Source organism: Lacerta agilis, chromosome 8, assembly GCF_009819535.1.
Source record: "Lacerta agilis isolate rLacAgi1 chromosome 8, rLacAgi1.pri, whole genome shotgun sequence".
Lineage (NCBI taxonomy): Eukaryota > Metazoa > Chordata > Lepidosauria > Squamata > Lacertidae > Lacerta > Lacerta agilis.
Window position 1 is genome coordinate 6509718 of NC_046319.1, and position 24147 is coordinate 6533864.

The 24147-nt window shown below is 49.9% G+C and overlaps 1 protein-coding gene and 1 non-coding gene across 2 annotated transcripts; both read left to right on the plus strand.

Moving 5' to 3' along the window:
* Positions 1 to 1878: 1878 nt before the first annotated feature.
* CKAP2L (cytoskeleton associated protein 2 like) lies at positions 1879 to 24047 on the plus strand. The gene is made up of 16 exons (XM_033156804.1): positions 1879 to 1916; positions 3624 to 3663; positions 7688 to 7850; positions 8451 to 8627; positions 9707 to 9846; positions 10131 to 10280; positions 11454 to 11617; positions 12548 to 12712; positions 13741 to 13798; positions 15008 to 16053; positions 17628 to 17835; positions 19643 to 19798; positions 21112 to 21253; positions 22643 to 22771; positions 23280 to 23391; positions 23665 to 24047. Exons 1-16 carry the CDS (start codon positions 1879 to 1881, stop codon positions 23942 to 23944), a joined length of 3168 nt encoding a protein of 1055 aa, XP_033012695.1. The 3' UTR covers positions 23945 to 24047.
* LOC117052539 lies at positions 19364 to 19504 on the plus strand. Its single transcript, XR_004427279.1, has one exon. It is a non-coding gene; the product is annotated as a small nucleolar RNA SNORA57 (small nucleolar RNA).
* Positions 24048 to 24147: the final 100 nt, after the last annotated feature.

A 24147-nucleotide genomic window follows, 5' to 3' on the forward strand; every position in this document is an offset into this window, starting at 1 on the left:
AATATATGCTCTATCCCAACATTTGCAGCTTTAATACCGATGGAGCTAAAAACTGAAAGCATACATTTGTCATCATAAAGTGTTTGCAAAAAAAAAAAAAAAAGGATACTAATTCTGGGCTTGTGCTCTTGAGAAGCGGAGAAAAGCCCTGCTTGGGGGACGGATTCTGCAGCTTGGGCTGATCCAGCAGCAAATGTTCAGCCAGATGGTTTGCATTTAGAGAAACCATCAAGAACGTTCCAAGATCTTATCTCTGACCCCAGGAACAGCTGGAAGGAAGGAGCTGGTCTTTCTCATGGGTGGAGCCAAGATAGTTCTCCACCCCACGCACAGACTTTCCAGCCTTGCAGCCACGCAGAAGTAGATTGCACAATCAGAGCTTGACAGCAGGTCCGTAGAAAAGGCAGAGGTGGAAATTCCAGGCTCAAGCCCCACCTTCTCCATGTTATAAATTTGGACAGAGCCGCTTCTGGAGTGAGAAGCAAATCAGAGGAGCATCATCAAGCAGCCTTGGATCGAAAACCACAGGTAAGGATGCCTCCATAGATTCCCCTCCCACCTGGTTTCTGATCACAGGCATCCTCCTCTCTTGGTGGCTCTGCTGAGGAGATGATGGGTGGGGAGACTTCCTTTGGAGAACCTCACCTTTGCAGCCACATCCTGAAGCTCCTTCACCTGGAGAGCCAGTGTGGTGTAGTGGTTAAGAGTGGTAGACTTGTAATCTGGTGAACCGGGTTCGCGTCTCCACTCCTCCACATGCAGCTGCTGGGTGACCTTGGGCTAGTCACACTTCCCTGAAGTCTCTCAGCCCCACTCACCTCACAGAGTGTTTGTTGTGGAGGAAGAAGGGAAAGGAGAATGTTAGCCGCTTTGAGACTCCTTCGGGTAGTGAAAAGCGGGATATCAAATCCAAACTCTTCTTCTTCTTCTTCTTCTCCACCCCGCCTGGGGCAATGGCAGCAGCCCCTTCCACCCAGATTGCCAGAGCTTGCCCCCTGCCAATTGGGGTTGCCAGGAGAAGCTTCCAGGAAATGGTCATGTCTTTCAGCTACTGGCAGGATGCCACTCAAGAGGCAACATGGCATAGTGGTTAGAGCAGAGCTTTCCAAACTGTGTGTTGGCGTGTCGCGCGAACGCTCCCCTTGCTCCTCCCGGGGCTGGAAAGGGGTTCGTTTAACCTCTGGTTTGCTGGGGAAACTCAATTACTGCGTCACAAAATGATGCATGTCTAAAAAGTGTGTCACCAATATAAAAAGTTTGAAAAGGTCTGGATTAGTGTGACGGAATAGGAGCTGGGTTCAAATCCTTCCACTCGGCCACGAATGAAGCTTGCTGGGTGGTGAATTTGAGCCAGCCACTACCTCTCAACCCAACCTACCTTACAAGATTGTTGTTGTGGGGATTAAATGAGGAGGGGGAATGAACCATGGACGCCACCTTGAGCTCCTTTGAGAAAAAGGTGGGATATATAAATGCAAGAAATAAGGGTCTAAGGATTTTGTTTTTCACCGGGTGGTGCCAATTTTCCACTTCCACTTATTCTGAAGAGCAAAAAGGAGGACGCTATGATGACTCTCATTTTAAATAACCCTACTCCATGTAAGCTATAGAAGCTGTGATATATTGCTATGTGGGGGAGGGGGTGGCAGGAGGAGAGGAGAGGAAAACAAGTCTTCAGCCACCAGTTATGTCTATGTCTCAACCAGAAAGTATAGCCAGAGACATTTCAGCAAATTTTAAAAAACCCACCGGGACAGAAATTTTACCCCTGAAAAAGAGGACGTGTCCTGGAAAAGGGGGACACATGGCAACCCTATTCAGGCAAGGCCTGTGGTTGGTGGGGCTCACCCTTGCACTTTTCCCTTTCCAGACACAACCATGGCCAGAGTCCCAGACATGTTGCTGAGAGACATCAGGTGAGCATCTTCCCCCCCTTTCCTTGCTGGGTGATCTACACTCCTGGTATCTGCTTATGCAGAGGCAGAAGCAGGGTTTTATGTGGTGGGGTATGATGGTTGGCACCATAGGAAGTCATGGTGGGGGCCCCACACACAACCCATGAACCTCATCATTGCTCCTCAGCAGGGCCCGTCTCAGGGCTGACTCACTTGCTGCCTGGAACAGAGGACAAGAAGCTCACCAACACCACAGTTGGTGGTAGAGATGTTCCTGGACGCCAGTCGCTGGCAAACTGCGGGATTGGAGAGGGTTCTTGCGCTCCAAACCTGAGAGCCAGCGTGGTGTAGTGGTTAAGAGCAGTGGACTCGTAATCTGGTGAATCGGGTTCGCGTCCCCGCTCCTCCACATGCAGCTTGCTGGGTGACCTTGGGCTAGTCACACTTCTCTGAAGTCTCTCAGCCCCACTCACCTCACAGAGTGCTTGTTGTGGGGGAGGAAGGGAAAGGAGATTGTTAACCGCTTTGAGACTCCTTAGGGTAGTGATAAAGCGGGATATCAAATCCAAACTCTTCTTCTTCAAACTCTTCTTGCAAGTTTCCCATAATGGGCACCTGGTCGGCCACTGTAAGAACAGAGTGCTGGACCAGATGGACCATCGGCCTGATCCAGCAGACTCTTCTGATGTTCTTACACAGAAGCCAAATCTACCAGCAGCTGAATCTTGCCTCCATGCCAGCAATGGGGTCGCATCCTGCGCCAGCCTTGAGGGCCAGAGGCTTGTGACAGAGACTCAGTCCAGGCACCCACGGCTCAGACACCGCTAGGAGACAGTGCGGAGCAGAGGCAGAGCAAGCCGTTACCTCAGGCAGAAGATGCTGGAGTGCTGAGCAGCTATCAATGCCATGCAGGTGCCAGCTTGCTGCCCTCAGGGATGGGGGAAAACGGTGCCTCATCACTAACATTTGAGGTTCAGCTGTAGCTCCATATGGTCAGTGTGGTGTAGTGGTTAAGAGCAGTAGACTCATAATCTGGTGAACCGGGTTCGCGTCTCCGCTCTTCCACGTGCAGCTGCTGGGTGACCTTGGGCTAGTCACATTTCTTTGAAGTCTCTCAGCCCCACTCACCTCACAGAGTGTTTGTTGTGGGGGAGGAAGGGAAAGGAGAATGTGAGCCGCTTTGAGACTCCTTCGGGTAGTGATAAAGCGGGATATCAAATCCAAACTCTTCTTCTTTGCCTTAAGCAACTAAATCTCTTGGCCCGGCCCTGAGAACCTTGGGAGGAACAGCCACCCTTGTCTTCCAGCAGTTGCCCCCTGAGATAGTTCCTGCCTCCCTCTGCCAATCTTTATTTGTACATAGCTTTGAGTGTTGCTGTTTTTTAACTCTCAAGCATTGTATAAATGTCATGAAATATGTAGGCCTTGCTTGACCCCGCCTCTGCCGTCTATTTTTCTGCCCCAACCCAAAGTCTGTTCTCCCATTGCTGGGCTCCTTGGTACCCCTCTGAGGTGTGCCGCCCTCTTTGGCATCTCCCCACCCCAACCGGTGCTGCAAGGCCCCAAGGCGACCCTCTTGGCTTCCTGGCCCTGCTGTAGCCTGGATGGGAAGAGTCACCAGTTGGCCAGGGCAGCGTTGGGCATTAATGAGTCCTATCCTTAAGGGTCTGATATCTCAGAATCCAAACTCTCTTCTTCACCTCCTTCCTTTCCCCCCTTCCTTTCCAGTGAGGAAGAGATGGAGATGGAGTTCTCATTCAGCAACGAGGTAAGAAACCTTAAGCATTTGGGGGTGTGGGAGGGGGGAACCCCATAACACTGCTCACCCCCTTACTCGGCTCCCACCTGAGAATAGGGGTGGTTTGCAGGGCTATTAGAGTGCCTTCCTTCAGTGGTACCCAGATGGCAGGGGAGGCTTGGGGATCAGTCCAGGAAGTCACCCTTCCAGACAGAGAGCTGTTTTTCACCTGGCACTTAAGCACAGTGCCATAGTTAGGCTCAGGGCGTATTGTTGGGGAGGGGGGCATCCCCAGATCTTTTTTGCCAGGCCCCCTGGCCTCCTGCCCTCCCTCCCTCTACCCTCCCCTATGAAAAGCATTGTTCAGAATAGCAGTGTGCGCAAGCTGTCAATGAAGATAACACAATAAAAAAAATATTTTAAACGGCAACAATTAATAATTGCACCTTTATTCCAAACCCAGTTGGAACTGTTTAGCAGCTGAATAAATTCAGCAGAACTGATGAACTTGATCTGGTGATACCAGCTTTGCTAAGTCTGATATTCCTTTATACCTCCATTGCCCCCTGCTGCCCGCTTGCCTTTTAGCATTTCCCCCTCCCCGGGGAATCCCACTGCCCCACACTGCTCTGTGGGAACAAATAAAGAGGGGGACCCACATCTGTGGTGACCTGCTGCTGCTGATACTCCTGCTGCTGCAGTGCTTACAAAAAGAAAAACTTGGATATTCTGCAATCTGAAGAAAGGCTAAGAATAGAACAGAGGAGGGCAATGATGTCATCACAATGTCATCCAGATGCCCCCATAGGAGGAACATAGGAAGCTGCCTTTATACTGACTGACCCAGACCACTGGTCCATCTAGCTCAGTATTGTCTGCTCTGACTGGCAGCAGCTCTCCAGGATCTCAGGCAGGGATATCTTCCATTCCTAACCCGGAGGTGCCAGCGGGGATTGAACCTGGGACCTTGTGATTGCAAGGCGGATGCTCTACCACTAAGCTATCGCTCTTCCCATCACAAGGCTCTAGTACTAGGCAGGACAGCCTTAGATCCCGTGGCAGAAAAACATATTAACAGATAGCCTAAGATGTATACGCGGGTGGCGCTGTGGGTTAAACCACAGAGCCTAGGGCTTGCCGATCAGAAGGTCGGCGGTTCGAATCCCCGCGACGGGGTGAGCTCCTGTTGCTCGGTCCCAGTTCCTGCCCACCTAGCAGTTTGAAAGCACGTCAAAGTGCAAGTAGATAAATAGGGACCGCTCCGGCGGGAAGGTAAACGGCGTTTCCGTGCGCTGCTCTGGTTCTCCAGAAGCGGCTTTGTCATGCTGGCCACATAACCCGGAAGCTGTACGCCGGCTCCCTCGGCCAGAAACGCTGTGAGGAAGCGTGAAGGAATTTGCTTGATGCTCGTAGCTCATACAATCCTAGAATTGAAGAGTTTGAAGGGACCCACAGGGTCATCTAGCCCAACGCAGGAATCTCAACTAATGCATCCATGACAGATGACCTCTGCTTAAGGGAGTCCATTTCCCTTTCGAACAGCTCTTACCATCAGAAAGCTCTTCCTGAAGTTTAGTCAGAATCTCTCCTTCCTTGTCACTTGAACCCATTTGTTCGTCTCCTACCCTTCGGAGCAGGAGAAAACAAGCTTGCTCCATCTTCCATGTGGCAGCCCTATAGATATTTGAAGATGGCTATCATATCTCCTCTCAGTCATCTCCTCTCCAGGCGAAACATATTCAACTCCCTCAACTGTTCCTCATAAAGGAAGGAAGAGGGATTGGCCTTGTTTCTTCTGCAGTTCTGGCCTAGGATGTTACTACTTGCTCCTCTGATAAGGCTGTAGCTTGGTTATCTGGTTGTAACTGCTCTTTACGTGACTTAATTTCTACGTATGTGTAAGGCAAAGGCCGGGGAACGCCTCTCTTACGCTCGTGTAAAGCAAATGCCTTGCGGACTCTACTTTTGTGTGTGTGTTCCCCAGCGGCTGCTGTAGTTCTGGCCGAGCAAAGCTGTCTCAAACGTCACAGCTGGGTCTGGTTAGAATTTACAGAGTTGGACGGGGCACTGCAGTGGTCATCTAGCCCAACCCTCTACAATTCAGGGATCACGAAAAAAAAGCATTCCTGTTAGATGGCCATCCAGCCTCTGTTAAAAAAACTCCAATGAAGGAGGGTCCACACCACCTTCCGCTGTTGAACAGCTCTTGCCACAAGAAAGTTATTCTGAATGTTTAGTTGGAATCTTTTTTCTTGCAATGGAGAGACAGTGTGGTGCAGTGGTTAAAATGTTTGACCAAATCCCCACTTGGCCATGAAACTCTCTGGGTAACCTTGGGCCAGTCACTGCCTCTCAGCCTATGTCACGGAGTTGTCTACCAGCGCCATCTGGTACGCAGGCTCAGACCCTCCCTGCCCGCGGACTGTCTCACCAGAGTGGTGCATGCTCTGGTTATCTCCCGCTTGGACTACTGCAATGCGCTCTACGTGGGGCTACCTTTGAAGGTGACCCGGAAACTGCAATTAATCCAGAGTGCGGCAGCTAGACTGGTGACTGGGAGCGGCCGCCGGGACCACATAACACCGGTCCTGAGAGATCTACATTGGCTCCCAGTACGTTTCCGAGCACAATTCAAAGTGTTGGTGCTGACCTTTAAAGCCCTAAACGGCCTCGGTCCTGTATACCTGAAGGAGCGTCTCCACCCCCATCATTCAGCCCGGACACTGAGATCCAGTGCCGAGGGCCTTCTGGCGGTACCCTCACTGCGAGAAGCAAAGCTACAGGGAACCAGGTAGAGGGCCTTCTTGGTAGTGGCACCCGCCCTGTAGAACTCCCTCCCTTCAGATGTCAAGGGAATAAACAACTACCAGACCTTTAGAGGACATCTGAAGGCAGCCCTGTTTAGGGAAGCTTTTAATGTGTGATATTTTTTTTAACAAGAATTTATTGATTTTTTAAAAGATACCATAAAAAATAAACATACAAAATACAAGATACAAAATACAAAACAAAACACAATCACAATACACTAAAATACAACCAAAATACAAAAACAAAACCTAACAAACAAACAATTATTTAACTATACTTATCTTAATTATAATCTTATTTTGGGACTTCCTCACATCCTCTCTTCTGCGTTCATTTCAAATATACTGTAGTAACTTTATAACATTTTTCAATTCCCCTTCATCCAATATTCTTCATCCTTATCTATCATCATATATCTATAAACTTATTCCTAACAAAATAAACACAACACAATTCTAACTTCTTACATCCTACTTTCACCTAACATTTTATTACTATCGCCTAAAATGTCCACTGATTTCAATTTCAAATGTCTAACTTTTCACGTCGTTTCAAATATTCTTTAAATTTCTTCCAATTTTCTTGCACCTTCTCCTCCCTCTGGTCTCGGAGTTTCGCGGTCAGTTCTGCGAGTTCCATATACTCAATCAGCTTCATCTGCCATTCTTCGACTGTTGGTAGCTCTTCAGTTTTCCATCTTTTAGCTTTTATTAAATGTGTGATATTTTAATGTATTTGATTTTTGTTGGAAGCCTCCCAGAGTGGCTGGGGAAATCCAGCCAGATGGGCGGGGTACAAATAATAATAATAATAATAATAATAATAATAATAATAATAATAATAATAATAATAAAAAAATAAGGAAAAAAGAGAAGCATTGCACCTTGAGCTCCTTGGAGAAAAAAGGCAGGGTATAAATGCAGTAAACAACAACAGCTTTAGTCAGTTGAAGAAAATCCACTCCAGTAAAAAGGGCCTGAGCCTGAGCATTCTTATCAGCAGCAGACAACAGACCTCCCTTGCCACTTCCTTCCCTCGGATGCCTGAGAGCCAAGCCTTGACTGGGTGCAATGGGAGAAGGGATGGAAGCAGGGTGCATATGCAGGGAGCGGTAGGACTGAGGTCTCATCAGAATGAGTCAGAGCCCGTGAGGGAGGGGCTCTTTCCATAAGGGGACACCTTGCGCTGTTTGTTCCAGGGCCCCTTTCTGACTATTCTGGCTGATTTCCCCCCCCCCCTATAGATCTCCTTCTACGAGTCTGTCCAGCGCGCAGATATCCTTTGCGTTCTAGAAGATGCCGCATCCAAGCCCGGCATGCAGCCACCGAGACGGAGAAGGCCCAGCCGCAGCAGGCTGTTCACAGATGCCGACCTGGGCGAGATGCTGAGCACCAACTTGGTGGGAGGTACTGAGCCAGTCCTAGTTTGAATGGGGAGGAGGTCCAAAAGATGGCAGTGCTCTAAAAGGGGATTGGACGTCCTCATGGAGGAGGAGGAAGCCATTGACAGCTACTAGCCACGACGACAACGGACGGACTCTGGCTCCACAGTTGGAAGCCGCCGTGCTTCTGAATGCCAGTTGCTGGAAGCCGCAGGAAGGGAGAGGACCCTTGTGGTCAAATCCTGCTTGCTGGTTTCCTACAGGGATTTGGGTGGCCACTGTGAGAACAGGAAGCTGGACTTAGACGGTCCATTGGGCTCATCCTGCAGGCTCTGCTTCTGTTCTTATGCAAGTTCCCACACGCCCATGAGGCTCACCGGGTGACATTAGCCCCACCGTTCAGCCTGACCCTACCTCACAAGGAAACATGAGCCGGCAGAGAACCATGTGTACCAATCTGAGGTCTTTAGAGGATAAAGATGCGATAAGATTGGGAGAATATCGCTTCCACCGGAAGGAGCGTCGAGAGGATTGTTGTGGAAGGGTTGTGGCAAGAGCTTCCAAGTCTTGCTGGCCTCTCCCTTGCGCTGACCATAATGCTCCCTGTTGCCTCTTGCATGTCCAGGTCCATCCTCCTTTGCTGAAGCCAGCCTTGTGTCTTCGGGGCTTCCGTCTACTTACACCTATGTCAAGGTGCAAAGGTGGAACATCCAAGACCTTGACAACAAGTGCTTTTTCCTGGATGGGACACCAGGGCAGCCCAAGCTCTTTGCCTTGCACATACAAGCAAACGACAAGCCAGGTAAGGAATCATGTAAGTGTAGAGCTGGGTGGGACCCCCCAGGGTCATCTAGTCCAATCCCCTGCAAAGCTAAATAACCCCTGACTGATGGCCATCCAACCTGCGCTTTAAAATCTCCAATGAAGGAGAATCTGCCACCTTCCGGGGGAGTCCAGTTCTTCCTAATGTTTACTCAGAATCTCCTTTCTTGCCATTTGAACACATTGGTCTGCGTCCTGCCCTCTGGAGCAGCAGGATACAAGCTGGCTCCATCTTCTGTGGGACAGCCCTTCAGATATTTGAAAGTGCCAGCATGCCACCTCTCCATCTTCCCTCATACACCAGCCTCCCTCCTTTCTCCTGCCAAGCACCACTGTAGTGTGAGTTATAGATGCTCCAAGGCATCTGGAGGGCGCCAGGGGTAAGGCAGGCTGGCCAATGTCCATCCTGGATCTGTCTCCTCCTCCAATGGTCTCCAACAGTTTGGTCAATGAAACATAGGAGGGAAACAATAAGAGGGTCCTCTCTGTGCCAGCTCCCAGTTTGTGGCATGCCCAGCCTCCTTGTGGCATATATTTCGATGTCAGGGCAAGGTAAATCTTTTTGTCCAGGTCTTTGCAGGCGGTGGGCGAGATCAGAACATCCCTGGCATCTAATGCTTAGGTATTAGGCAGTTCAAATGTACCCAGTTGCATGGGACCCACTTAGCGATTTATAAATGTTCATAAATAAAACGAAAGAGGGGGAATCTAGTGCCAAGGAGGACCTCTTGCTTGAGCTGTGAAAGTCTGCTGATCTGAGTCACTTGAAAAAGTGTCCCAAGACAACGATACGGCCTGCTTGTCATTTTAAGGGGTGCATTTTAAGTCACCCCTCTAGAAGTTTCAACAGGGAATCGGTGAGAACATCAGTTAGGGGCAGAGGCAGGAGACCAGAAACCCACCCTGTGCCTGATCTATGATTCTGTGTACTGGAAGTGCACACCCAGGAGCAGGGGGCTTAGAGAGACATAGGCAAAGCTCGAGCCCCTCCCTCTGCAAGGGTTCTGGCCTTGAGCTCATCAGAACCGAGACAGGATTTGCCCTTTGGTTTCTTCCTAGTGCAACTGGACCTGCGTTTCTATCGCTCACTGCTGGGCAGCGATGCCAAGTCTGGGCAGCTGGTCGCTCTGGACATTGTAGACAGCAAACTGTACTTGACGTGCATCAAGGAGGGAGACGGGTGCCACCTGCAGCTGGAGGTGAGTATCCCGGAGGGGAAGAAGGGGTCCACCCTTCAGTAGAGGGGCGGTCTCCCCCAGCCTGCTGCCCCAAAGGGCCCTCCGGTGCTGGTCACCAACTCCGCCTCTCCTGGAGTCACAGCAGCGCCAGGTGAGAGGTGGCCCCATCACCCTGGCAAGGTGGGTGGGTGGAGGCCCCTCCAAGATAGCATGGGGCTCCTCAGGCTACTCTGTGTGCCTCCAAGACTCTGGCTGTGTGTGCTGGGGAGTGTGGCAGCCCCCTGACCGCTCTCCCTTTCCTCTAGGAAGCAGAGAAGCCCCTGAGCGAAATCTCCGGAGACAACCAGAAGTTCCTCTTTTATTACAAGCCCACCAGCAAGACCAGCACAACCTTCACTTTCCAGTCCCTGGTCTGTCCCGGGTGGTACGTGGCTACCCCAAAAGATAGCGGCTACGTACAGATGCACAACATCACCGGAGAACGTTTCTACACGGACTTTCATTTATATTTATAACAATTCATGTTTTCAGCCACGGTGATATGTGGGCTGGTTGGTTGTCTTTTTAGGCTGCCTGAATTTCTCAGGGGACACGTATGTACCGTGTACATCCCAAGCCTTGCACAACTCCTGTGCTCGCACGTTATACTATTTATTTATTTATTTGTCTGTTTATTTATTTATTTATGCATGCATGCATTTCCTAAAATTTATACACTGCTTGATTGTGAAAAAAACTCTCAGAGCAGTTTTTGTAAACATTGTTTTTTTATCATGTATATATTGTATATAGAAATGTTGCATTTATTTATTTATTTATTCATTCATTCATTCACTTGCTTATTTATTAGCATTGACCTACTTGAACATTTTGATGCATTAAAAAGTACTAACTTAATACACGCTGTTTTTTGGTTAAATGTGGATTTGCTGCCTCTGCATTCACTTTGCATTAACACATACAAGTAGCTTTTGTTTTGTTTTTGAAAGGAAAATTTATTATATTTCAGAAATAACAAAAAAAGAAATACAAAATACAAAAATACAAAATATAAAAACAAACACTACACATCCAAAAAAGGAAAAATATACAAACTACACTTAACTAAACAATAAAACACTAAAACATCAAAAATACAACAAATAGATCCTAAACATTCTTATACTTGTTTGATTCTTACTTAATGGACTTCCTCCCATCTTCTATGCTGCGTTCATTACAGATTTACTTTAGTAACTTTGTAACAACTTTAAATCATCATTCAACACATACAAGTAGCTTTTGACTTTAGATCCACATACACTTCCCAGATTCACCAAAAAGTAGAGGGGCAGAGACGGAGGGGTTTCCACATTTATTAATTTTTATACAATTTATAGAGGAGCACCACTCGGTTGTTCAAATTAAACAAACAAACAAAAACCTCACAGCTGTTTACAAATGAGGGCTTAATACTGCAAACAGGTAGTTGAAATATCCCAGTAAATTAAAAATAAGGCTGAGCAGATTCTCCCAAGAAAGAGGGGGGGGGGGTTGGAATACCTTGAAATAAAAACGCATGCTGCATCTCCTGTGGCTGCAGCCCATTTTTAGTGGCGGAATAAGTGTCCCCGCTGACTCCACTTCAGGGGTTGAAGGAGCGGGGCATCGGTCGGTCCCAGAGCCAAAAGAACATGATTTCCCCAGGGAGAAACCCCTTGATGGAACAGTTAAGCCGGGAAGGGGGGGTTCCATTGTCTCTGGATGGTGCGATGCGGCTGCCAGATCTCTACCTAGGGCCCAACTTTGATAGGTTGGGCGGGGACACCCGTCATTGAATCATCCTGACCGGGAAAGGACCACCCACGGCCATCTAGTCCAGGCATCCCCAAAATCAGCCCTCCAGATGTTTTGGGACTACAACTCCCATCATCCCTAGCTAACAGGACCAATGGTCAGGGATGATGGGAATTGTAGTCCCAAAAACACCTGGATTTGGGGATGCCTGATCTAGTCTAACCCCCCCTGCAGTGTGTAGGAAACACATGATTCCATGATTGACAAGGGGCTGCCTTCACCCCACCCAGGACAAAACCCCATTGCACTCCCAGCGCTCCCGTCTGAGCACAGGAATTGCGGGGGGCGGGGAGGGGCTGGGCTGGACTGGACTGGGCACCCTTTAAAAAGTGGGGGGGGGGAGAAACTAGATAGCCCTGCGCAGCCCCGCCCCCACCACCGAGGCGGGGTCTTTTGCACGTGGGAAATAGCTCCCCGGCGGCTGCAGGAGAGCAGGGAGAAGGGGGCGTGGCAAGAGGAAGGGAGTTGGCCCTGGGCGTGGCTAAGGCACGAGGGGCGCGGCCGGGGGAGTCTTCCTTTCCCTTTCTTGAAATGGCCATCGCCGGCTCCGCCCACTCCGCTCTCCGCCGGCCAATTAGGTAGGCTCCTTCCCCGCCCCTCGCAGCCCATTGGTCCCTTTGAACAGGAGCTACCGGGGGGGGGGAAGCTGCCGCCCGCTGCCTCTGGCTGTCATGGAGGCGCCTCTGAGTGCGGGAGGGCGCGGAGGAGGAGGAAGAAGAAGAGAGGAGATCGGTGAGGGTGTGCAGGGGTCCCCGGAGCATGTGCAGAGTGCCTCTAAGCAGGCGCGGACGGGGAAGGGGGTCCAGGGGGAAATGAACCTCTGGAAGCGGCCGTGGGGGGGGATTATCCTCCCCCCTCTCTTTGGACTTCTCTGCTGACCCTCCAGAGGGACTGGGGTGGGATGGGGGTCTCCAGGAATTGGGGGCGCCTCTGAGGACTTTTCCTGTCTCTCTCTCTCTATCTCTCCTGCAGCAGCAGCAGTGGAGGAGCGGCGGCAGAAGCTGCAAGAATATTTAGCTGCCAAAGGAAGGCTGAGACCTCCCAGCACCAAGTGAGTCTTTGCTTTTTTTTTTCTTTTTTTTTTGCTTTTCGGAGTTGCTTACGCAGCATCGAGACAAGAAAGCCCCCCTATCCTACCCGCAACTTTACAATCAATCATCATCATCATCATCATCATCATCACATGGCATGCAAGGGGAAAGGGACAAGGAGGGAAGAGGAAAACTCAGAATACGCAGGCACCAAGGCGGCACAGTTTTAACGGCACAGAGTTGCTGCCTGGATCTGGCCCTCCTGTAAAGCTAGTGCAATATAAGAGAGCCTCCTGCTTCCTCTTGGCTCTCCACTGAGGCAGCCTGAGGTGGCAGTTGGAGGAGGAAGGAGGAGCTCTGGTGGGGCTGGGAACCCCTGCCTGCTTGCCTGCCTGCCTCAGTGGGCCAGCTGGAAACATGCGAGTGGGGGTGCAGGCTTCTGTCAAAGTTCCTCACTCTTCTCCCGTGCAACCAAACAGGTTTTCAATGCACCAGCCGCACCCAAATCAGCCCCTGGGGTTGACCCCAGAAACAGACCAGCACCCCTTGAGGATGGTGAAGGCCTGCTGGCTTGAGAAGAGGGGTGGGCTTCATCCTGGGCTCGCAACCCTCCTTCATTCATTGCATTTATATGCTACCTTTCTCTCCAAGGAGTTCAAGGTGGTATACATAAGCTTTCTTCCTCCCCATTTTTATTTTTGTATTTGATTTCTGTTGGAAGCCGCCCAGAGTGGCTGGGGAAATCCAGCCAGATGGGCGGGGTACAAATAATAAATATTATTATTATTATTATTATTATTATCCCCACAACAACCCTGTGAGGTAGGTTAGGCTGAGAAATAAATGCACACTTCTGCAACCTGATCCTGTGCAAGATTCTTCAGTCAAAACAAAATAAAAAAATAAAAAAAAAATCCTTCCAGTAGCACCTTAGAGACCAACTAAGTTTGTTCTTGGTATGAGCTTTCGTGTGCATGCACACTTCTTCAGATTGAGTGGGAATGAAAAGGAAGTAAATTATTTTCAAACTTTTCCTTATGCTGCACAGGCCCTACTTGAAGGACAACAGCAGGCAGAAGAATCCAGCTCCCTCCAAAGCACAGCCTGTAAGTAGACAAGATACAGCGATCCTCTGTATTGCGATCTAGAGAGCCAGAGTGGTGTAGTGGTTAGAATGCTAGACTGGGATCCGGGAGACCAGGGTTCAAATCAATTGGCCATGAAGTATCATTTTTATTAATTTTACAACAATACTTTCCATTACAATCTCTCCTCTTGTATTATACATTTTGGCTTTTTATGGCCATGACTTCCTTCAATCCTTCCTTATGATTTTCAATCTTTCATTTCAAATTTCTGCATTTTCACTACTTAAACCATTGCATTCAAATCTGAAATATCAAAATATCTTCCCTGCAATGATTTTTATACCTTTCCTTACAAAGCTTCTTGCAGTCCTACCAACGTATTTAATTGACTACAATTGTCTTTCAAATAATTCACAAATTTAGTCCAATCCTTGATTAACTTCTAGTCTCGCTGTCCTCGGATTCTTCCTGTGATCTTATCCAGTTCCGCATACTCCATTAGCTTCAATTGCCATTCTTCCTTTGTCGGTAAAACCTCATCTTTCCACTTCCGTGCTAATAAAATTATTGCTGTGGTTGTTTGCATATAGAAAAAGCTTAATATCTTGTCTGTTTATGTCTGTATCTACAATTCCCAGTAGAAAAGCTTCCGGGTTTTTTAAATATATGTATATTTCAACATTTTCTTAATTTCATTATATATCATATCCCAGAAGCATTTCACTTTCTTACATTCCCACCACATATGATAAAGGGTACCTTCTTTTTCCAAAAGTGCGATATTTCTCATCCCTCCTTCCCCCCCCCCACCCTTTTCTCTGCTGTCTAAAAACTCTTTTCCCAAAAGCTCCTGTCTTTCTATACATTGGCTTACTCAGCTTAAAAGTATTTCTCTTAAGATTCCTCACTAAAATTGTCCTCATGCAATAAAAAAAGTAAAAGCATAACCATTGTGGAAGAATTCGTTCTTAGTTAACTGCATAGGTCTGACGGAAGAGAATGCTTTTCAGCAGGTGCTGAAGCTGAATCTAGTGGCAGAGAGTTCCACAGGATGGGAACAATGACACTAAAAGCAATTAGGGTCTGTAACAATCTGAATATTTTTGTCCGTTCATTTTATAATTCTGTTTTATATAAAATGTCCTGAAAGCTCTATTTGGTGAAAAGTTGATTTACCGGTAAAGAGTTTCTCAGATAATTTCACCGTATTATTTTCTCCATTTCCAGACTGTTGGATCCCGGAAAAACATTGCCCCAAGCACAGCCAAAAGTGCATCGACCAGGGAGGCAAAGGGGTCGGGACCTGCTAGCAAAGTCCTTCCAGATAAGCCTCCCAGGGCTCTTGTGCATCGGGAGCCAAACAATGCACCCACACAACTTCCAAGGAAGGGGGGGCCACTACTTCCTCTTCCCTCAAAGCCCCCTGCCAGAAAACACCCCGAGAAGCTGATCAGCAGGAGCTCATCCGCTGGACATTGCTTAGGCAGGACGAGAGAACCTGGAAAGCAGGTGTTGGCCACAGCATCCGGGACGTCAAACGTCCTTTCAGGCTCGAGCAAGGCAGAGCGGGATAAAGAGAACTCTGGACTGAAGCAGGTTGGGCAGCCTCGGAAGAGAGAGACGTCTCGTTTCAGCCTCCAAGCCAAATTCCAAGTTGGCTCAAAACCGCCCGTGAAGAACGCCAAGCAGGCTGTGGGGAACAGCACCCTTTCGAAAAACCACAGGGCTGCTGCGGCACAGGTTAAACCCAGAGCACCCTTAGGTGGTCCTCAAGGGCAAGTCCACTGCAACACAGTGGCGCCAACTTCACCGCCCCGTGGACGGCCCTCGGCTGTTTCTAGGCCAGGAGTCGGAGGCCAAAATCCCAGATTAATAAAACAGCCTGCTGGTCTTCCTGTGCCCAGAGGGTCTCTGGCTGGGAGGGAAGAAAAAGCGTCATCCTCTTCCTTGGGGATTCTACAGAGGGGTCGGTCCAGGCCTCAGGCCGGTGCTCTGCAGGAGAGAACGCTGCCCAGCCACTACGGGGCTTTGCAGAGGAAGCGGAAGGCCACTCCGGAGAGGCGTCGTCCAGCAGCGCCTGGTGGCACCAAGCAAAACAGAAGCCCGGCAGGGAGGGAACCGGGCAGCAAGAAGTTCAAGCAATCGCCCAGGACTTCCGAGCCAAAATCCAGGCACAGAGCCTCGGAGCAGGGCTCTGGAGGACGTGGGAGAGCAAAGCAGCCGGCGAGGGAGACAGGCCAAGAGTCCAAGACCCCAGGGACTCGGGATCGGAGGCAAGTTGAATCCAGAGCAGGTTGCATTCACCGCCCTGAGCGGTGACTAGCAAGGGTGCATGGTGGGGATCTGGGATTTGCGGGGTGGGGGGGGGGTCTGGGCCGACAAGGTGCCCCTTCTTGGGTTTGTGCCTGGAATGTTTGGGCTCTTGTTCACAACTGGTCAGAGAAGTGGGTGCCCGGGTGGCTCTTGCGCCCACTTCAATTATTTATTTATAAAAATACACCAGAGCAGCTTACAGCAATAAATGCATAAAACCATGCCATAAAACTATAGTGTCGTACCTTGGATCCCGAACGCCCTGGAACTTGGATGTTTCGGCTCCCGAACGCCGCAAACCCGGAAGTGATTGTTCCGGTTTGCGAACGTTCTTTCGGAAACCCGAACATCTGACGGGGCTTCCACGGCTTCTGATTGGCTGCGGGAACTTCCTGCAGCCAGTCGGAAGCCGCGATTTGGTTTTCAAACGTTTTGGAAGTCAAACAGACTTCCGGAACAGATTCTGTTCAAGTTCCAAGGTACAACTGTATAAAGAAGTTTAGAACATCCATCCATCAACCATTGTGGGATGATGTATTCTTAATTGTCTGCACAGGCAGGCATTTAAATTTTGGCACAGAGGTTGCCTCCTGAATCTCTAGCGGCAGAGAGTTCCACAGGACTGGACTGATGCCACCGTCTTGTTCCATCTGTCCGTCTTTCCTGCATGGGGAATGGGCTCTAGGCGTGTCCCTTAAAGATCTTTATTCAGCTGAGGTATTCAATATCTCCACCAGGTTCTGCTGATGGGCTGATAGGAGATTCAAGATTACAGTTTGGAAAAGGCACACTAAAGTGCCTCCTTGTGAGTGAAACTGCTTGCAGATAGACCTTCCACACTTTACCGGGGACATCGTGTCCATGTGTTACTTTGCGTGCATGAGGAGGCACCCTCCGGTTGAAGGGCAGGAGACGCATCTTGGGGATGATGAGCTGTGATTCCTGCATTGCAATGGGTCAGGCTAGATGGCCCTTTTTGTCCCTTCCAGCTCTGCCATTCCATGAATACTGAAGGCCATGCAGAAAGCAGCTCCAAACAAAGGAGGGAGAAGGAAGAAGAAAAGTGTTAGGCCTGCAGGGGGTCAAAGATGACCCCAATTTTGCTCTGGCCAGTAACTATTAATTGGGCCTCCTTGGCCATGGGTAGGCAAACTAAGGCCCAGGGGCCGGATCTGGCCCAATCGCCTTCTAAATCCAGCCCGCAGACGGTCCAGGAATCAGCGCGTTTTAACATGAGTAAAATGTGTCCTTTTATTTAAAATGCATCTCTGGGTTATTTGTGGGGCATAGGAATCTGTTCATTTCCCCCACAAAAAATATAGTCTGGCCCACCACATGGTCTGAGGGACGGTGGACCGGCCTACGGCTGAAAAAGGTTGCCGACCCCCTGGTCTTGTTGTTCCTTCAGTTTTTAAACTGCCTCGTTTGTAGCGATATAGAAAGGCGGTACACAAATTGAAATGAAACGGGGGGCTGATCCGGCCGGCCTGTCTTCGGTTATGACGTCGTCTGACCTCTCCTTGCTCTCCCTTAGGAAGCTGCTAGAGGAGTGGTTGGCATCCAAAGGGAAACGATACAAGCGGCCCCCGGTGACCTTCCCCGTTAAAAGGCGGCCCCCGCCCAAGGAGCAGGCGGCCCTGAACCGCTCCTTCTGGGACTGCATAGAGGAAGAGATGGAGCAGCAAAAGGTGGCACAGGAAATCGCCAGCACCTTGGCAGAGTGCGCGAAGCTGGCAGACGAGGTGAGCTTTGCGTCTTCCGTCTGGTCTGGAAAGTTGCTTGGGAGCTGGATCCTTGGATGGTTGGTTAAACTGATAAGCACCCACCCATCAATAAATATTCACTGTGTGGCTTAAAAGCAGAACCATTGACGAAATAAAACACTGTTCTGCCAAATGCAGCGGTTCTTTTCAAGGATATCCCCAATCCGCTCCCAGGAGCCCCTCAAATGGGTAGCAAGGACACACAAACAGACTCACTCTACCCTCACCCTGGGTCCGTGACGAGGCTCTATAGAGAGGTTGATCTTCATTAGCAACGTCTGTGGTCAAACATCCAAGCTCTCTTTCCTTAAAGAAACATCCACACAGAAGCTGAGTTTGGGGATAACTCCAAGACATGCCATCCTATCTCCTCGTAACAATATCTTCCGGGTTGTTTCCCATACAAACATGCAACCATTGAAATCCGCAAGGAATGATAAAAGCAGGAAGAAAAACCTGCCATGGTGTGCAATATTGTTTTTCTTCCCTTTGAAACTATCAGGAGCAGAGTTTCTCACAATCGAGCAGGATAGGAATGAAATGAGGAAGTCTGTCAGGGTCTTATTGTTTGATGCCCTTGGCCCATTGCATTGTAACTCTCAAGAAACAAACTGGGCAGCCCAAGAGTCAGATGAAACAGAGACATTTTCAGAAGCGCCCATTGTCCAACATCAAAGGGAAAGTTCCCTAAGTCATTTAGATCGGGGGGGGGGGGATGGGGGTCTGCATAGAGCCTGTGGAACTCCCTGACCCTTTGCAGACCAAAGCGGGGAATGTCAGGCCTGACGGGCAGCGAGTTCAAGCCCATTTTCTATGGGGAAGTCAGAACGCAGGACCCACGTGCATTTATTAATATTAGAGCTCTTTGACAGTGAACAGACTACCTTGGAAAGTGGTTGACTCCTTCATTGGATGTTTTTATTATTATTATTTTTTACTTATAAATAATCTTAATTTTTAAAAATACATTCACACACAATATACAACAAAGAAAAATGCAAATCATACAATAGAAACACAATCACAAAAGAGAAAAAAAGATAACCAATAGCCCCCCAAAAAACAGCAAAAAATAAAAATAAAAACAAAAAATAAAAACAATGACCCTGTCATTTGTATATCGTTTCCCTCTACGTTTTAACATTTCTTACTTTTCCTCACCATACAATACCACCATCTAGCAAAAGCATCAATCTGCCATATAATATACTATCCATCTATATATTCCCTTATGTATCTCATTCTAGACAAATCACCAATTCCGTTTTTATACCTTCTTTAATCAAGTAATCCACATATTTCCACTCGCTTTCGATTTTTTGTTTGTTTTGTTCATTGGATGTTTTTAAAGGGAGGTTGGGTGACCTAAGGTTCAAGGGGCGGGTAGCAATTAAAACACAAAATTACACCAAAAACAAAACAAAAAACAATTTAAAACAACTCAAAATTACAGAAATAAGGAGGGTCCTAAAATATTCAGGGTCAAGAGGGACTGATTTTTTCCCCGCCTCCTTTTCTTGGCAGGCCTGGGTCTCCCAATGCCCGGCTCTGTAATGTCCGGAGGTACAGGGATGCCCACCCAACCTTCTGTCTTCAGTGCCAGCGACTTTGCCACCTGCTGGTTCTATCCTCAAGCACTGGGGCAAAGGGAAAACAAGAACCGATTCTGCGCAAACACGCCCTTAAGGTTGGGCTAGCGCTGCCCCAGTGCAGTCGGCCTACAGAGCGAGCCCAAAGCGTCCCTCATCTGCCCGCCTCCTTATGACTCCTTTCTGTTTCCCTCCAGGGGGTTCCTTCGGAAGAGCTCCTGGCTATGCTGTCCCACATCCCAGAGGCAGAGAAGTTTGCCCGGTTCTGGGCCTGCAAGGCGAAGCTGTTGGCCCGCCAAGGCCCGTTTGATGCAGCCGGGCTGTACCGTGCTGCTGCTAGCGCCGGAGCTGTGGTGAGTGGCCTTCCCTCGCTCTTGGCCTCTCGTCCGCTGTGTCTGCGGCAGAGAGGCAGAGGCAGTGTGGCGTAGTGGTTAGAGTGCTGGGCCAGGACCTGGGAGGCCAGGGTTCAAAATTAAGTCAGACCCACGGAGGCCTAAAGGAGCTTCCCAAGAGGGGTAGGGAGGTACAGGGCTCCCCAGCAGAGGCAGAGCCCTAAGCCAGCCTCCTGCCTCCCTCCCGCTGGACTCTCCAACCCTGGCTGACGGTGCGCAGAAGCAAGGAGACCAGGGCGTCTTCCTCAGGAACCGTCTGGGCTTGAGCTTCCTGAACCCCAAAGCCTTTGCACATCCCACCTGGGCCGAGAATGCTCTGAGCATCCGCTTGGCTGGGATTTGCACAAGTGGTGCCCCAGAATGTGGGGCGCATCCACAATAAGGAGCCATTTCTTGCTATGAGCTCTTGTTCACATCAGATCACGGGGGCTGGACTTCCCTGTGTTGCAGGGAGTTGGACTGTATGACCCTTGGCAGTCCCCACAAGTCTATGATTCTCTGGGGGTTGCTGGAAGACGTGTGGGCCCACAGGAAGGGGAGGGGGTTGCAATTGGCTGTTGTCCTCCCACCCTAGCTATAGAGGACCATCCTTGCTGGGGCCGCCAGCTCTGTGCCTCCAACATGTGCATCTCTCACCCTGCTCCCCAAATAAAGGTAAAGGTAAAGGGACCCCTGACCATCAGGTCCAGTCGTGTCCAACTCTGGGGTTGCGGCGCTCATCTCGCTCTATAGGCCGAGGGAGCCGGCGTTTGTCCGCAGACAGCTTCCGGGTCATGTGGCCAGCATGACTAAGCCGCTTCTGGCGAACCAGAGCAGCGCACGGAAACGCCGTTTACATTCCCGCCGGAGCGGTCCCTATTTATCTACTTGCACTTTGACGTGCTTTTGAACTGCTAGGTGGGCAGGAGCTGGGACCGAGCAACGGGAGCTCACCCCGTGGCAGGGATTCGAACCGCCGACCTTCTGATCAGCAAGCCCTAGGCTCTGTGGTTTAACCCACAGTGCCACCCGTGTCCCCTGCTCCCCAAATAGCTGTTAGCAAAAGGATGTTTGTGCATGAAACCTGCTCCCTTGAAAGGAATTGCATTTATTTATTTTAGCGGAGGTTGAGGATCCTTTAGCTGGGATCCCTGCATTGCAGGGGGTTGGACTAGATGACTCCTTGGGGTCCCTTCCAACTCTACAATTCTATGATTCTGTGAAATCCCGCAGGCAGCGCTCTGAGGCCTGCTCTGGTCGCTCAGTGGTGGACTTCCTTTTGCTTCTCATTCCAGCCGCTGCGAGAGTTGAGAGATGCCCTTGTTGACACTCTGAAGCATTCCAGTCAAGCCTGGGGTAAGCAGTGGATCAGGCCAAGGGCCCATCTGGTCCAGCATCCTGTTCTCACAGTGGCCAGCCAGATGCCTTTGGGAACCCGCAAGGAGGATCCGAGCCCAAGAGCCCTCTCCTCTGCTGTGGTTTCCAGCTGCTGAGATTCAGAAGCATTGCTGCCTCCAACTGTGGAGCTTAGCCATCATCGCTGGCTGGTCTGGGCTTCGGGCCTGCCAGCCAAACTCTGCCCCCCCCCAAAAAAAAACCACACACACACACACACACGAAAGAGTGGAGAGAGGGCAGCTTCTCCTTCCCTGTGTAGAATACCTTACTGTTGCTTTAGGGCCAGTGCCTAGTGAAGGAATTGTAGCCAAAATTGTTTTTTAGTTTCCTTACTGGACCTTAATGTTGTGTCTCTGCATTTGGGAATAAAATATTTTTTATTATTATTAATTATTATTATTATTATTATTATTATTATTATTATTATTATTATTATTATTATTATTTTATTTATACCCCGCCCATCTGGCTGGGTTTCCCCAGCCACTCTGGGCAGCTTCCAACAGAATATTAAAATACAATAGTCTATTAAACATTAAAAGCTTCCCTAAACAGGGCTGCCTTCAGATGTCTTCTAAAAGTCAGCTAGTTGTTTTTCACTTTGACATCTGGTGGGAAGGCGTGCCACAGGGCGGGTGCCACTACCGAGAAGGCCCTCTGCCTGGTTCCCTGTAACTTGGCTTCTCACAGCGAGGGAACCGCCACAAGGCCCTCGGCGCTGGACATCAGTGTCCGGGCAGAACGATGGGGGTGGAGACGCTCCTTCAGGTATACAGGACCGAGGCCGTTTACGGCTTTAAAGGTCAGCACCAACAGTTTGAATTGTGCTTGGAAACGTACTGGGAGCCAATGTAGGTCTTTCAAGACTGGTGTTATGTGGTCTCGGCGACCGCTCCCAGTCACCAGTCTAGCTGCCGCATTCTGGATTAGTTGTAGTTTCTGGGTCACCTTCAAAGGTAGCCCCACATAGAGCGCATTGCAGTAATCCAAGCGAGAGATAACTAGAGCATGCACCACTCTGGCGAGACAGTCTGCGGGCAGGTAGGGTCTCGGCCTGCGTACCAGATGGAACTGGTAGACAGCTGCCCTGGACACAGAATTAACCTGCGCCTCCATGGACAGCTGCCTTTTGCACATAATGCCCACAGCAAACCCTGCATCCCTCTCTCAATTCTGCAGGCAGTGCTCCTGGTTTTTTTCCAGATGGGATTGGGCTGAGCATTCTTGGGTCCCAGTCAAAGCTTCCATTTTCTGGCCCCCTTGTGTCAACACCCTCCTGCTCGGGGAGCTCCCCGAACCCAGGATGTTCCTTTGCTTCTTGCCAAAGCTTCCTTGGAGCTCAGGACCATTCCCTGAAAGAGGGAAAGGGGGTGTTCCAGGTTGGCCCTAGTATCTGCAAGGAACCACGCACCTCCAAATCCAACACAGTGGATCTCGTGACCCCTTTCTCAATCCCCAAAGTGGCCATGGGCTGTTTGATTCATGCCTGCTTTCCTTCAGCAGAGGCAGCTCCCTGTTCTTCAGAGTTTTCCAAGCAGTGCTCATCGAGAAAGCTGTGTGCGTGTTTGTTTTTACCAGATTGCGATTTCTGCATATATAAATCTACGTTCAGTTTATATTTTGTGTCTTAATGTACCGTAGTTCGCTCTGCATGTCCTTAGTCAGAAATGCCCCAACGCAGCCCTGCAGGGAGAGAGATTTAGACCTGGACTGATGGGGGGGGAGGACAGGGGGGGTAACGCTGGAGAATCCCAGCACTGTTTTAATGTTGTTGGGCCTGAGAGCGCTGGAGTTGCCTCCCTGGCGGCGTGTCTGGAAAGATGCCCAGCTTGCTGTTGGTTGCCAAGTGTGGCAATGGGCCCTCTGGGCGACTGCCTGCCCCTGGAAGCAGGATAATCTTCTGCAAGGGAACATGGAGCAGTTCCTGCAAAACCAGAAAGGGTTTGCCGTTCTTGGCCTTGCCAGCAAGGCCCCTCCAGGCTGCTCTGGGCAAAGGAAGACCCAGCTCAGAGCTCTTCAGCCACTGCCTGTCCTCCAATGGCTACTCTCTCTTCTCCCCCAACAGCAACCCCTGCTGAACTCCGACTTCCCGGCAAGGAGCAGGTGCAGAGCAATGGGCAAGGACCGGTTTGCCAGCCTCTTTCAGCAATCAAGCTCCAAGTGGCATCGCTGCCCAGGTAAGGGGTGGGCCTTAGCTCTGTCTTTTTCAGCTCTACCCTATCCTTGCTGAGGTGGGGCAACCAGGAAAGAAAGGACAAGGTGGCCGGGCAGCGTAGTTGTCAACCTTCCTTTTTCTTGCATTGGGAAACGGTGGGGAATTTCCCGCAAAAAAGGGAAAAAGTTGACAGCTATGCAGGGCAGGCATGGGCATCGTTCAAACCCAACAAAAAGGCCGCCTTCTGGGTCTGGGTGGGTGCCTCCATGATTCCATGCCCTCTGTCCCTTTTCAGAGCCAAGGAGCCGAGTGCGAGGCCGGGCCTGAAGCTCTTGACCCCCGTCCGGCGGTCCCTGCGAATAGAGCGGGCGTCTGCCCGCTACCCACAGATGCTGAGGGACCACGACCCCGTCGTGTCCTGTCTGGACGAAATCATGGACGCAGAGGACGGCTGTGGCTTCATCTTCCGCAAGAACGAAGCTTTGCCAGAGACGGTGGAGGTGGAGGGGTTTCTGCCACAGACCCTGGAGCCAACCTCCCCAGCCCCATCCGTGCGCAGGCCCCTTTTCTGTTAGAGCTGCATCGGCGGACTGGATACGTGGGGTCACAGCATGGGACGCTTTTCAGAATATATAAGCATCTTTATTCTTGAAATGATTAAAAAAAGAAAACAACCTTTTTGACAACACAGGTGGCTTTAGGAAGCGCCAAAAAGTGTGTGGGGGGGGGTCCTCATTTCTCTCTGCGCAAAAGGAATTTCAGGGGGTGGGGAGCCTCT